This window comes from Ranitomeya variabilis, chromosome 5, assembly GCF_051348905.1.
Source record: "Ranitomeya variabilis isolate aRanVar5 chromosome 5, aRanVar5.hap1, whole genome shotgun sequence".
NCBI classification, from domain to species: Eukaryota; Metazoa; Chordata; class Amphibia; order Anura; family Dendrobatidae; genus Ranitomeya; species Ranitomeya variabilis.
In genome coordinates, this window is record NC_135236.1 from 419,334,864 (window position 1) to 419,350,965 (window position 16,102).

Here is a 16,102-nt window from a genome sequence, read left to right on the forward strand (position 1 = left end):
GTTATATATAGTACTATAGTAGAAGTTTATTGTGTTGTGTATCATGGCCATACATCTACCCTGCACTGGATGCTCGCGGTTTTCTATTACATTGGGTGTAGCCGGGATCTCACATGGTGCAGTGCGCTCGGCACCGGACATTAGCGGGATGTAATGGACATATTTGCTATAACTGTTTTGAATCATGTGTTTTTTTTTCCCCCTTGCATTTTAGGCAGAGGAAGTGAGGGTACTAGCCAACTGCAGCAGTCTCCGGCCTTGCCCCGTTCTGCAGCAGGAACAGTGCCATCATCACCGGTATCATTGCCGCCCTTAAGAACCAGCAACGCAACACACACGGTAAGCATCTCGGATGGCCAGTACAACATTAGCCTATTAGCCTTCCTAGATTGTCTGTTAATCGTCTTTGGCTTCTAAATTCAGCCAAGACATTGATATTTATAGAAATAAATGTGCAAGGTGCAGCCAGGGTGACAGCCAAGCAGCAGAGGCGTCTGTTTCATGTCTGCTGGGGAGGCTACAAGGTTCCTGTACATTACCGGAGGAATAAATGGGCTTTTTCATTGTTAGTATTTTTATTCTACTGCTTGTATATATTCGTGTTTGTATATATTGTGTTATTTCAGTGGTTGTGTATATATTGTGTTATTTCAGTATTTGTATTTATTGTTATTTATGCGGTTGTGTATATTGTGTTATTTCAGCGGTTGTGTATATTGTGTTATTTCAGCGGTTGTGTATATTGTGTTATTTCAGCGGTTGTGTATATTGTGTTATTTCAGCGGTTGTGTATATTGCGTTATTTCAGCGGTTGGGTATATTGTGTTATTTCAGCGGTTGGGTATATTGTGTGTTATTTCAGCGGTTGGGTATATATTGTGTTATTTCAGTGGTTGGGTATATATTGTGTTATTTCAGCGGTTGGGTATATATTGTGTTATTTCAGTGGTTGTATATGTTGTGTTATTTCAGCGGTTGGGTGTATATTGTGTTATTTCAGTGGTTGTATATATTGTGTTATTTCAGTGGTTGTGTATATTGTGTTATTTCAGCGGTTGGGTATATTGTGTTATTTCAGCAGTTGTGTATATATTGTTATTTCAGCGGTTGGGTATATATTGTGTTATTTCAGCGGTTGGGTATATATTATGTTATTTCAGTGGTTGTATATATTGTGTTATTTCAGCGCTTGGGTATATATTGTGTTATTTCAGCGGTTTGGTATATATTGTGTTATTTCAGTGGCTGGGTATATTGTGTGTTATTTCAGTGGTTGGGTATATTGTGTTATTTCAGCGCTTGGGTATATATTGTGTTATTTCAGCGGTTTGGTATATATTGTGTTATTTCAGTGGCTGGGTATATTGTGTGTTATTTCAGCGCTTGGGTATATTGTGTGTTATTTCAGCGGCTGGGTATATATTGTGTTATTTCAGCGGTTGGGTATATTGTGTGTTATTTCAGTTTCTGGGTATATTGTGTGTTATTTCAGCGCTTGGGTATATATTGTGTTATTTCAGCGGTTGGGTATATTGTGTGTTATTTCAGCGGTTTGGTATATATTGTGTTATTTCAGTGGCTGGGTATATATTGTGTTATTTCAGCGGTTGGGTATATATTGTGTTATTTCAGCGGTTGGGTATATATTGTGTTATTTCAGCGGTTGGGTATATATTGTGTTATTTCAGTGGTTGTATATATTGTGTTATTTCAGTGGTTGTATATATTGTGTTATTTCAGTGGTTGTGTATATTGTGTTATTTCAGCGGTTGGGTATATTGTGTTATTTCAGCAGTTGTGTATATATTGTTATTTCAGCGGTTGGGTATATATTGTGTTATTTCAGCGGTTGGGTATATATTATGTTATTTCAGTGGTTGTATATATTGTGTTATTTCAGCGCTTGGGTATATATTGTGTTATTTCAGCGGTTTGGTATATATTGTGTTATTTCAGTGGCTGGGTATATTGTGTGTTATTTCAGTGGTTGGGTATATTGTGTTATTTCAGCGCTTGGGTATATATTGTGTTATTTCAGCGGTTTGGTATATATTGTGTTATTTCAGCGGTTGGGTATATTGTGTGTTATTTCAGCGGTTTGGTATATATTGTGTTATTTCAGTGGCTGGGTATATATTGTGTTATTTCAGCGGTTGGGTATATATTGTGTTATTTCAGTGGTTGTATATGTTGTGTTATTTCAGCGGTTGGGTGTATATTGTGTTATTTCAGTGGTTGTATATATTGTGTTATTTCAGTGGTTGTGTATATTGTGTTATTTCAGCGGTTGGGTATATTGTGTTATTTCAGCAGTTGTGTATATATTGTTATTTCAGCGGTTGGGTATATATTGTGTTATTTCAGCGGTTGGGTATATATTATGTTATTTCAGTGGTTGTATATATTGTGTTATTTCAGCGCTTGGGTATATATTGTGTTATTTCAGCGGTTTGGTATATATTGTGTTATTTCAGTGGCTGGGTATATTGTGTGTTATTTCAGTGGTTGGGTATATTGTGTTATTTCAGCGCTTGGGTATATATTGTGTTATTTCAGCGGTTTGGTATATATTGTGTTATTTCAGTGGCTGGGTATATTGTGTGTTATTTCAGCGCTTGGGTATATTGTGTGTTATTTCAGCGGCTGGGTATATATTGTGTTATTTCAGCGGTTGGGTATATTGTGTGTTATTTCAGTTTCTGGGTATATTGTGTGTTATTTCAGCGCTTGGGTATATATTGTGTTATTTCAGCGGTTGGGTATATTGTGTGTTATTTCAGCGGTTTGGTATATATTGTGTTATTTCAGTGGCTGGGTATATATTGTGTTATTTCAGCGGTTGGGTATATATTGTGTTATTTCAGCGGTTGGGTATATATTGTGTTATTTCAGCGGTTGGGTATATTGTGTGTTATTTCAGCGGTTAGGTATATTGTGTTGTGTATGTTGTGGTGTTTCAGTGTTTGTGTAAATATATCATTCTTTCAGATTTAGACCCACCATTGAGATACATTCCATTATTTTCCGTTTGAGTCTTCTTTTTGTCAGACTCTGGCTGTAGTCATCTGGTTTCTTCTTCACCTTCCCTGAACTTTCTCTAAGAGATACAAATGGCAGTTAATGGCTTTTTATAGTTGAGCCTTGTATTATTCATTAGAGGATGCAGAGTTTTTAGTTAATTATCTGTGCTGGGTCACATTCGGTCAGCTCGTGTGGCGCCTGTTTTACACCAGCTACATCTTTTCTGCTTTTTAGTGTATAGCAGCTGTTGGATGCTGTGGTATTGGGCAGACAGGTGGCGGACAGCTGCTCCGTATTGAAACATTTTAGGAATAAGATGTCAGTTCCCCGTTCTGCTGCTGTTCGGTGGTCGTCGTCTTGGGGTCACTGAGCCGTCCAGCAAACCTTTCCCTTATAGTTCCCAGCTACAATAAAAGGATTTGGTAGTAAATGTCTATTTACTTCCTTGTTTTCTTCTGCTGCTCTTCTGTTGCATACCTTCAATATCCTCAATCATGTCTCCGCTTGTTACTTAAGATGGCCATACCCTTAGGTGAATGGTAAAGAGCTGTCTTGCCCTGCTTCCTTATAGCCATACATGGATTTATTTCGATAGGCAGAGATGGACAAGTATCTGGAGACCCCTCAAATGCTATTTATCTCCCCGAGAAACCAGGACTGGGAGAGCAACCAGTCTGATCTATGTCTGGGGGCACCTATTAAGCTGGCATAGTAAACATGACTGTCAGCCGATCCCTCTGTTTGTGAGCTGCATATATTACACTGCAGTGGTAGAGCCAGCTAGTATTCTAAATGATAGAAAACATTTCATCTTGGTGTACAGCATTGTCTTATCTGTTAATAGCTGTTACCTTGGAGACACCTTTAGATTCCAGAATTGTATAAGTTATGATGCCTAATCAGTTATGGGTACCAAAATTATCTTATTTAGCAATGTTGCCAGAAATAAAGGCGAGTCTGATTTTCTGGTTACTGTGGATTCCAAAGCTAGCAGCTGAAGTCTTTGATGGGCTTGTCAGGCCAGTCGCCTTGATTATGGCAGAAATGATGCATGTGACAATTATCTTTACGGCCACCAAATTTACCACAGATAAGTTACCCAGGTAAAAGTATATTCAGTTCAAGTAAAATATTATATTTTATTGAGAACTGTTAAAAAAAATGTATTTAAAAAAGTAAATTTAACAAAGAAAGATGCTGGATAAAAAGGACTCTGTTCACAGTATGTCACAGGATGTAAACATGCAATTATATATTCTACCAATCCTAATCAGTTACAAAATATGCCAATGGTAAGTAGTCATGACTGAACTACCCAGGGACTGTACCCAAAGGCTGCTCGTATAGCATCCCTCAGTGATTAGATACTCTGCCTAACACTATGCCTATAAAAATACGAGAACCGATCTGTGATGGGTTGAAAACAATTGGTTGTATAAAGTGCAAATACGATATCAGTAAGGTATCACAGGAAAAACAGGGTAAAAAAACAAGTGGTTAATGGCTGCTATATAAGCATGCCTACGTGGAAAGATTTGTAAGTCAGCCTGTTAGTGAACCAAAGGCCAAATGTCTGCTAGCCGCAAGCAAAAGTGCAGTGCAATGATTTGTTAGGTCCGATGTTAAGGCCCCGTCTCACATAGCGAGATCGCTGCTGAGTCACAAGTTTTGTGACGCAACAGCGACCTCCATAGCGATCTTGCTATGTGTGACACGTACCAGCGATCAGGCCCCTGCTGCGAGATCGCTGGTCGTGTCGGAATGGCCTGGACCTTTTTTCGGTCGTTGAGGTCCCGCTGACATCGCTGAATCGGTGTGTGTGACACCGATCCAGCGATGTCTTCACTGGTAACCAGGGTAAACATCGGGTTACTAAGCGCAGGGCCGCGCTTAGTAACCCGATGTTTACCCTGGTTACCAGCGTAAATGTAAAAAAAAACAAACAGTACATACTCGCCTTTCGGTGTCCAGGTCCCTTGCCGTCTGCTTCCTGCTCTCACTGACTGAGATCCGGCCGTACAGTGAGAAGTGAGAGCACAGCAGTGACGTCACCGCTGCGCTCTGCTCTCAGTGTACGGCGGCTCAGTCAGAGCAGGAAGCGGACGGCAAGGGACCTGACGGACACCGAAAGGCGAGTATGTACTGTTTGTTTTTTTTGGTAACCAGGGTAAACATCGGGTTACTAAGCGCGGCCCTGCGCTTAGTAACCCGATGTTTACCCTGGTTACCCGGGTGCTGCAGGGGGACTTCGGCATCGTTGAAGACAGTTTCAACGATGCCGAAGTCGTTCCCCTGATCGTTGGTCGCTGGGGAGAGCTGTCTGTGTGACAGCTCCCCAGCGACCACACAGCGACTTACCAACGATCACGGCCAGGTCGTATCGCTGGTCGTGATCGTTGGTAAATCGCTATGTGAGACGGGGCTTTTAAAATAGCAGAAAAACGTGGATGTATAGCTGTATTGCACAAATCCCAGTGGATACTATGGCATCCCTCTGCCCCAACGCGCGTTTTGCTCTGCTTCTTTGGGAGGCGTCCATCCTAGCAAAATCATGGCACTGCACTTTTGTTTTCTACCCTCTGTTTGACTGACAACATTTTTGCCTGAAGTCACACAGCACAGCACAGAGAATAGAGCTGGAGTGACAGAGACTTCAGATCTACAAATAGCTGTTCAGCCTCATTTGCATATCAAAATTGCTGATTTCTTAGTACCATAAGAATGGACTTGTTATGTAAAGGTATTGTTGGATTTATCTTGGAAAGATCTATAGTGTCTTTAAAAGGTATTTACGGTATACCCCCGTGAAGAACTTTTCCGCATTATTGCATGTTACACCCACAAACTTTAATGTATTTTTTGGGAGATATTTTTGTGATATACCAACACATATTAGCAAGTATTTGTGAAATATCTAGGAAACGAGGCATTGTTCTAGAAATATTTTAAAGGTGTAAATCTGAAAGTGGTGACGTGCATTTGTATTCTGTCCCCCCTTCCCCACTTACACTGAGTAAATACTTTTTTAGAAATCCTTTCTCTGCAATTACTGCTGCAGCTCTTTTGAGGTATGTCTCTACTAGTTTTGCACATCTAGAGGATGACATTTTTGCCCATTCTTCCTTGCAAACTAGCTCTCTCTCTGTGAAATTGGATGATGAGCATCTATGAACAGCAATTATCAAGTCTTGCCACAGATTGTCAATGGGCTTTAGGTCCGGTCTGTGACTGGGCCATTGAAACACATGAATATACAGTACTCTGATCTAAACCATTCCGTTGTAGCTCGGGCAGTATTTTTAGGGTTATTGTCCTGCTGGAAGGTGCATTTACACCCAAGTCTTAAGACTTTGGCAGCCTCTAACAGGTTTTCCTCCATAATTGCCCTGTATTTCGCTCTTTCTATCTTCTCATCAACTCTGACCAACTTCCTGTCCCAGCTGAAGAAAAGCCTTCCCACAGCATGATTCTGCCATCACCATGTTTTACTTTGGGGATGTTGTTTTCAGGCTAATGTTTTCTGCCACACAGTGTTTACATAGAGTTTGCACTTTCGCCACATGCTAGCTGTGTCCCCTTCATGACTTTTTTAATACTGCAAGCTGGACTCCTCCAGAATGATCATGGCCTCTTGGCTGCTTCTCTAATTAGTGTTCTCCTTTCTTAGGATGTACGTATTATGTGGACGGCCATGTCTTTTTAGGTTTGCAGTTGTGCCATACTCCTTCCATTTTTGGATGAGAGATTGAACAGTGCTCCGTGAGATGTTCAGAGATTGGGCTATTTATTTTTTTATAACTAAACCCTGCTGTCACAAATCATTAACCCCTTCACCCCCGGAGCTTTTTCCGTTTTCGTTTTTCGCTCCCCTCCTTCCCAGAGCCATAACTTTTTTATTTTTCCGTCAATTTGGCCATGTGAGGGCTTATTTTTTGCGGGACGAGTTGTACTTTTGAACGACATCATTGGTTTTAGCATGTCGTGTACTAGAAAACGGGAAAAAAATTCCAAGTGCAGTGAAATTGCAAAAAAAGTGCAATCCCACACTTGTTTTTTGCTTGCCTATTTTGCTAGGTTCACTAAATGCTAAAACTGACCTGCCATTATGATTCTCCAGGTCACTAAGAGTTCATAGACACCTAACATGACTAGGTTATTTTTCACCTAAGTGGTGAAAAAAAATTCCAAACTTTGCAAAAAACAAAACAAAATTGCGCCATTTTCCGATACTCGTAGCGTCTCCATTTTTCGTGATCTGGGGTCAGGTGAGGGCTTATTTTTTGCGTGCTGAGCTGGCGTTTTTAATGATAGCATTTTGGTGTAGATACGTTCTTTTGATCGCCCGTTATTGCATTTTAATGCAATGTCCTGGCGACCAAAAAAACGTAAATCTGGCGTTTCAAATTTTTTTCTCATTACGCCATTTAGCGATCAGGTTAATGCTTTTTGTTATTGATAGATCGGGCGATTCTGAATGCGGCGATACCAAATATGTGTAGGTTGGGGTTTTTTTTTATTGATTTATTTTGATTGGGGCGAAAGGGGGGTGATTTAAACTTTTATATTTTTTTTATTTTTTTCACTTTTTTTACTTTTGCCATGCTTCTATAGCCTCCATGGGAGGCTAGAAGCAGGCACAGCCCGATCGGCTCTGCTACATAACAGCGATCATCAGATCGCTGTTATGTAGGAGAATTGCAGGTGTGCTGTGAGCGCCGACCACAGGGTGGCGCTCACAGCCACCGGCGATCAGTAACCATAGAGGTCTCAAGGACCTCTATGGTTACAATGGAGGAGCATCGCCGACCCCCGATCATGTGACGGGGGTCGGCGATGCGCTCATATCCGGCCGCACGGCCGGATGCGGTAGTTAAATGCCGCTGTCTGCGTTTGACAGCGGCATTTAACTAGTTAATAGCGGCGGGTGATCGCGATTTCACCCGCCACTATTGCGCGCACATGTCAGCTGCAAAAAACAGCTGACATGTCGCGACTTTGATGTGCGCTCACCGCCGGAGCGCACATCAAAGCGGGGGTCCCGACATGTGACGTACTATTCCGTCACATGTCGGGAAGGGGTTAAGGGATTTGTGGCAACTCTAGGTCTGCTGAAATCAAAATATTGTTTTTTCATTTTGGTCCAGCAAGAGTTAATGTCAGTCACTTGCTGGCTGTTCTTTTAGGCTGGTCAGCTGATGTTGGTTGGTAGTCACTCCAATCTCCCTTTAAATAGTTGGTTATAGTGTTTTTGTTCTATGCAAGACCACCTTGGTGTGTGGCACTCGAGTGTGACAGTGGTGTTGCTGCTTTGGGAGTTCTGCTATACTACTGTTTTTTTCTCTGCTGGTTTGGAGCTTAGCAGCTGAGCAGGAGCTGGGTATTTCAATTTTTGACTGTTCCGTGTTTCTCTTCCCCTGTGTATTACCTAGCGTCCTTGATGGCCAGTGCACTAACCAGGGTACATTGCGGTGACAGTCAGGGACAAGGCCTGTGACATCAGGGTGGGGGAAGGACCTGCTTAGGGGATTAGGGAAGCTTAGGGACAGAGTCACTGGTTGGTATCAGGAGATGGCCCTACCTTTAGTGCCTTCCTCTCCTTTTTCTATCCCGTCTTATTTGTATGCTGTGTTTTCGCCGGACTTACCCATGTTCCAAGCGTGATGCCTACTTTATTCTTCTCCACAACTTTATCCCTGACCTGTCTGGTGTGTTCCTTGGTTTTCATGATGCTGCTTGAGCCCTAATATTATCCAACAAACCTCTGAGGCCTTCACAGAACAGCTGTAGTTACACTGAGAATAATTTACTCACAAGTGGACTCATTTTACTAATTATGTAACTTCTGGAGGCATTTTATTTAGAGGTGTCAGGCTACAGGGTGCTGAATACAATTGCACGTCAGTTTTCAGATTTATATATTTTTTTAATATTTATAAAACAATGTATAATTTCCTCTACACTTCACAATACTTGCTACTTTGTGTTGGTAAATCATATAAAATCGCAGAAAAAGACATTTAAGTTTGCTGATGTAATGTGAAAAAGTTCACAGGGTATGAATACTTTTTTCAGGCCCTTTGCATGCACATATAAATAGTTTGGGTTTGAAATTTTCTGACCGATTCCATTTAAACAATAGGTCATTTTATGATAACTCCCCTTTATGGAATTGTTGTCCTAGTAGGACATCCCTTCTTAATGCTTTGGAAATTTGAAGAAAAAACAATGGTGACAAGGTGACAGCAGTATCTGACTGTGTGTGAACGGATACGTAAAGTAAACAACATTATCATTTTGCCTGGTTGAAGTATGCAAGCAATGAGCCAGAGCAAGGTTCACGTCAATGCTGACATTTTCTGAGATGGTTAACATAATTGTTTCCTTTAAAGAAAAAACTTAATACATGAAATTGTGTATTTCAGATTGGAGGCAATAAGCACACGATGAATGAACATCTGCACATTAGCAGCCATGGACAGATCCAGGTTCAGCAGCTGTTTGAAGACAATAGCAACAAAAGAACTGTTCTGACAACACAACCCAACGGGCTCACAGCTGTTAGTAAAACTGGATTGCCTGTTGTTTCCGATAGACAACTCGAAAGCACACACCGTAGACAAGGAAGTTCTAGCTCTTTGAAATCCTCAGATGGGACAACCAAAGTAAAGTCCTCTTCATTAACCCCAGAACAAGCAATGAAGCAATACATGCAAAAACTAACCGCTTTTGAGCACCATGAAATTTTCAACTATCCTGAAATTCACTTTTTGGGTCCAAATGCAAAGAAGCGTCAAGGTGTGATTGGTGGTTCAAATAATGGTGGTTACGATGATGTCCAGGGTTCTTATGTGCAAGTGCCACATGATCATGTTGCTTACCGTTACGAAGTTCTTAAAGTAATTGGCAAAGGAAGTTTTGGGCAAGTTGTGAAGGCTTATGATCACAAACTCCATCAGCACGTGGCCTTAAAAATGGTAAGGAATGAGAAACGTTTCCATCGTCAAGCCGCAGAAGAAATACGGATCTTGGAGCATCTAAAGAAGCAGGATAAAGACAACAACATGAACGTCATCCACATGTTGGAGAACTTTACATTCCGCAATCATATTTGCATGACGTTCGAGCTGCTGAGCATGAATCTCTATGAGCTCATAAAGAAAAACAAATTTCAAGGCTTCAGCCTGCCTTTAGTCCGCAAGTTTGCCCACTCAATTTTACAGTGCTTGGATGCTTTGCACAAAAACAGAATAATCCACTGTGACCTTAAACCGGAAAATATTTTATTGAAACAACAGGGTAGAAGTGGCATCAAAGTGATCGATTTTGGTTCCAGCTGTTATGAGCATCAGCGTGTGTACACATACATACAGTCCCGCTTTTATCGAGCTCCAGAGGTAATACTTGGCGGTCGCTATGGCATGCCTATTGACATGTGGAGCTTGGGCTGCATTCTAGCAGAATTGTTGACTGGTTATCCACTTTTACCTGGTGAAGATGAAGGAGATCAATTGGCATGTATGATTGAATTACTGGGGATGCCATCTCAAAAATTGCTTGATTCTTCAAAACGGGGCAAGAATTTTGTCAGCTCCAAAGGTTACCCTCGTTATTGCACTGTTACCACTCTGCCAGATGGGTCTGTGGTTCTGAACGGCAGCCGTTCTCGAAGAGGAAAACTACGAGGCCCTCCTGGAAGTAGGGACTGGGTAACTGCCTTGAAAGGCTGTGATGATCCCATGTTTCTTGATTTTCTAGCACAGTGTTTAGAATGGGATCCTGCTTTGCGCATGACGCCCAGCCAGGCGTTACGACACCATTGGCTACGTAGACGCTTGCCAAAGCCTCCAACTGGAGAAAAGGCCTCTTCCAAAAGAATAACTGAAAGCTCTGGTGCTATAACATCCATTTCTAAGTTACCTCCCACATCAGGCTCAGCTGCAAAACTAAGAACTAATTTGGCCCAAATGACTGACGCCAATGGAAATATTCAGCAGAGGACTGTGTTGCCAAAGCTTGTTAGCTGATCTAATGAACAACTCTTCGAACACCTTGTTGAGCCTTATGCTTACAGCTCGCATTCAGAATATTTTTAATCGCTCTGTTTGTAACAACTCTCTTTCTGTGCAGCCATTGTCATTTTTTTTTAGTAATAATGCAATTTTGTATTTAAACATTGGGGACGATGCTTTAAGGTTTTATCATTTTTTTTTTTTTAAAGTATATAGTTTATAATTGGCTTTGTCTAGAAAGTGTCAAAATCAGTGGCTGGCCACTGACTTGGTGACTGTTAAACATAACTTATTGTCTTCAGATGGTTTAACTAGCATTGATTCATTTTTAAAGCCGTGACTGTCGCACTACTACAATCTAGCCCTGTATTATTTCAACTACTTCGTACAGACGCACACTATGGTATGCATATACAGTGCACATTTGGAGTGAAAACATCCCTTGTGGAGTATGCATTTTGCATATTTTTTCATGTCTTTCAAAGAACTGATGGACAAGGTTTTTAAGCAAGTAAACTGGTATGAGGGAAAGTGAACCTTTTTAAAAGATTTCAATACATATATTTATTATTTTAGGTACTTAGGGATTGTCAGGTATACATTAACTTTTTTTTTTTTCTTTTGTATGTGCCCAATCAACCCCACTACTTGTTCTGACCACAACAGAACGTTGATCGTTATCAATCCACCATGCTATGCATAGGGCAGAGCACCATGGGTTGGGGTATGACACCGGGACCACTAAAGAGAGGATCCATGCACAAGGCACAAAAAAGAAAGAGAATGATAGTGTAGTAGTTAAACAATTGGAAAGTCGAAAAATGTAAGTTCATACACAAGTTCCAAAGTGGAAAAGGATTAAGAAGAAAAGGGGGTCTTCCGGGCTCCTTGTCTTCTCTTGAGGTGGAAAGTGTAAAGGGCTGCAAACTTTTAACTCAGCTGTCCTTTAATAAAAATTGAGCTGGTGTTTAGCAGATACGAATTCCTTCCTCAGGAAAGGATCTGTTATGTACCACCCCCATTTAGGACCTGGATTAATCGTGATAAGGTATACAGAATATAGGAATTACTTTAGGTTGTGGATGGGTATGGATTTCAGTACCTCCTACTACTTAAGGTGCCCAAATGCCTTGAGTTTATAGCCAACTGCTTTGTCCTCCATGCACATGAATGCTTAGCTGGGCCAAGTGTTCATGCATTCTCTATAGGGAGAGCAAAGTAGGCTGCTGCAAACTTGCATTGGTAAAGAACAAAATGGTCGGGTATTTTAAATTCCAACCCTTATCTCACCCAACATTACCGGGGGAGGCAGAGTCCGAGACCCCGGTACATACTAAATTGTCGGCTTTGGACAACTATAATCTAGTATGTATGGGGCCTTTAGTAGAGGCATTAAAAATATTTACACCATGACTTCCCTTCTCAGCATGGGTGTTCTAGGTAGTCTGACCTGCCAGAATTTGCTGGTCGGGGAAGACCCTCTGTGACATGGATTATACAATTCAAAGTTTGGTATCTGCCCAATATTATCTTTCCCTGCTTTTATAGCACTGTCGGAATACCATTCAGTCCCAGGAGCAGTGAGCTTGAATTTAGTCACATTAATAATTAAAATAAATCTTTACAGCAAAAATCTATAAATCCCTCTCTAAAATTTCCACCATAGCACAATCTACCCCAATGGTAAAATCCTGAAAAGACTGATCCTTTGAAGGAATGACTGTTAACCCCTTTTTCTTTACTCTGCAAGCCTGCAGCTGTGTTTTTCTAGTTGCACTTAAAGCATGGTCCCCCAATACCACTAGATCTGCTGGTGGTCCGTTTTCTTAAACTTTCGATAAAGGCACAGTTCAGCATCGGCACTGATGTGAGGCAACGTGAATTTTTAACACTTTATTTTACAGTGTTTGCCATCTTTTCACAGGTAAACTGTATTGATCCGTAATCTGAGTTAATATTCGTTAATATGAAGAATTCCTAGCCGTCTGCTCCAATTATAGGGATGTATTTATTATAGAAGGCTCTTTCTATATAGTTGTCAGACTAAATATTCACACTGGTAATTTGCACATTGTGTTTAGTGAAAGAACACTGGCCGTCACTGACTGTGCCAGCAGAATATGGACTATATATTCTAAACTCTAATTTAATGATGACCCCATTAATATGTTGTATGTTTCCTGCGCCCACTGGGCATTGAATGCACTTATTTCGTCATCTATTTTGTGTCTGTAGCTTAGTGTCAGGACTTTTTTTTTTTTTTTAGTTTTTTATAGAGTTGTGTAATATTGGAAAAGCATGGGTGCCTTCTTTCAGTAGCAACGCCGCTCTTGTCCATGGGCAATATATGGTAATGCAGCTCTGCCCCATTCAAGTAGATGGATAAGAGCTGCTGTACCAGTCCTAGCCTGAGGACTTAAGTGGCGCTATTACCCATTTTTCCAATCTAATTGAACACGTCTATTTTTACTTTTGAACTTACAGCCATGCAATGTCTCAGTTTATAGCGGCTCTCTTCTCTGAAGCCTTTTGTAGTGTAAAGCGGAAAAACACTAAGCATGTTAAGTGCAAGTTTGTCATTACTTTCTTAAGGGCTGAGCTGCTATAAGTTGTCCTGGAAACAATATTGCGTCTCACAGGTTCCCATTGTCGAGGGACGTCTTGGACTATTCACAGCGGTCGTGATGGCACAATGCGTTGCTGTTTCTTTGGTTGCAGTCTTGTTTAGCTCAGTTTTATGAACCCTCTGGGGCTTATTTAGCTCATAAGTATGTTTATAATTAAAGTGCAGCAACAGAAGGAGTTAAATTGTGCCCTTTGTGAACCACGTGCCTTTCTGACACTGATGCCATGCTGGGCATGTTTTGGCCTCATTTTACTCCTCGCGGTAAAGGCATCTTTATTACAGATTGTTCGGACTTGTCTTAATATCACCATCTTACTTCGAGGCCTTACAAAGAATGATAACAGTAGTATTGTTTTCTTCTCGCTGACCAGACTGCTGGAAATGACTTCCATGCTATTGAAGGGTTGAGGAAGCTCTTGAGTCAATCTCCAGGTACAATCCATGATTTATTGGTTCCCTACGTTTGTACACCGATCCTTCTTTTTGTACAATGTTTTGTTATGCTACACTTGGTAGGAAATCTTTCTTTTCTTTGAAGAATTACCTCAAACATTTTTTTCAGTTTTTGTAGTGTGTTCAATCCCAGGGCATTTGGTAAGAACCAAAGTGCATTCCTTTTCTAATAACCTGGCCTCGTGAAGCCGGGGACTTTTACTAGGTGCGAGGCATTTGAGCCTCTCTTCATGTCTGACCTTGGAGTGCATATGCTCTTACGTTGGGCTCTACTGTAACCCAGAGGGACAGTCGGTAAGTCTCGTACCCTTATTAGAAGGGTTTCCGGCAGATTCCTGCTTTTCTCTAGATTACAGTGTAGCCCCGTGATCACATTTATCATAAACATGACTGTGAGTGATCTTGTATTGAAGGTTTTTATTTTTGTTTTGGTTTTTTTTACATCGTGGCAGATATCTTCTTATGAAGATTTCTATGTGAATTCTCACAATAGCTTATGTCTCTGGTTATTAATCCGAGACCTCCAGCATCCTAAATGGAGAATGTTGAATGCCACATGAGGGATCGGATACACGAAACCTGCTCCTTACGAGGTCTTCAGAGCATTCTCGCTTTTGGGATTGATTGTAATAACCACGGCCTTAGGCTTTCGCTTTGCTTCATGAGCAACATCTTAGACATGTGACTGTAATATGCTGCAATTGTGTGTACTGATAATATGTGAAACCCTTGGATTGAATGTGGACTTGTACATTTTCTGTGCGATGCTGCTGGCTCCACTTTTTACATTGGAGATGTTCTAGTGGACTAGAATCAGTGGCCAGTTTTATAATACTGTATGTATTGAACAGCAGATGAAAGAATGCATTTCCAGTGAATATTTGTTAAAATTTATTGTCGTGGCCAGAGATCATTTCAGAATAAAACGTATGTCCCTTTTGCCTTTATTTGCCTGTTTTATAAATTGGGCTGAGAGGTTTTTGCTTCTATGAAGATTCAGAAAAGCTCCTCATTCGTGTTTTGTCATATGAATGGTTGACCTTGTCTTTAAAGGCTTTCCTACTATAAGATATTCATGGCTTACAGATTAGACATGCCATAAATGTCCAACGCCTACAATCCTGAAAATCAGGATGCCAGGTTCCTCTCTCTCAGGATTCAGCTCACATTATTTCACAAATGTTTATCTAGGGTAAAACTGGTTTTCCAAAATTCCAACTTCATGTCTACTTCATGTAGTATAGATGTCACTTAGTTATGCAATCAGTGGGTAGACACAGTCAAAAAGGTAACATTTCAAAACAGGACATTGTGCGTATGAGACCTGTGCTCATGGCTTCTGCTTTCGGAAAGCATAAGTTTTATCCTTAGATTCCATGGGTAATACATTACCACTAAATTGTCAGCTTCACATAATGCACCAGAGGGAGAAATGCGGGTGTGCAGCACTGACGGTACGGAGTTCACAGGATTCAGGTGAATAGAAATAGATTCTGGTTTATTTACAACGCGGTTTTAGGTTGAGCAGATGTCTTCCTCAGTGGAACCACAATAAAGCTCTAAATTGTGGTCCCCCTAGGAAGAGGTCCGTTCGACCTAAAAATTCGTTGGAAATTAACTACTATCTATCTTTATCTGAATCCTGTGAACTCCTTACCGTCAGTGCTGAACACCTGCATTTCTCCCTCTGGTACATATTGATGTTGGTTTATCCAACCAGTGGAGCAGCAGGAGCTGGGGTATTATCTAAGGCTATTCAATTGCTGTGGTTTCACAGCATCTCAAGCTGAGCACAATAAAACCGCTTTCTATTTTGAGAATGCCCTATGTGTGCTTTTTGCCAATCCCTAGTCAATTGGCTTCTTATAACTGCGTGCACAAAAGATATTAAAGGGGTTGTCGACTACTTGGACAACCCATTCTCCTTCACCACGCTTGGCCCTGATAAAATAAAGCTTATACTCCCCTCCCATGTTGGCGTCGTCACTGCGGT

At 41.0% G+C, this 16,102-nt stretch overlaps 1 protein-coding gene across 5 annotated transcripts in view; it reads left to right on the forward strand.

Moving 5' to 3' along the window:
* The window catches only part of DYRK2 (dual specificity tyrosine phosphorylation regulated kinase 2), a 57,379-nt gene extending 42,323 nt beyond the window's left edge, over positions 1 to 15,056 (forward strand). For all 5 annotated transcript variants that reach the window (XM_077265220.1, XM_077265221.1, XM_077265222.1 and 2 more), the window contains exons 2-3: positions 215 to 339; positions 9,444 to 15,056. In XM_077265220.1, coding sequence (XP_077121335.1) covers positions 215 to 339; positions 9,444 to 11,045 — 1,727 coding nt within the window. In that variant the 3' untranslated portion in view covers positions 11,046 to 15,056. The remainder of the gene's footprint in view (positions 1 to 214; positions 340 to 9,443) is intronic.
* Positions 15,057 to 16,102: the final 1,046 nt, after the last annotated feature.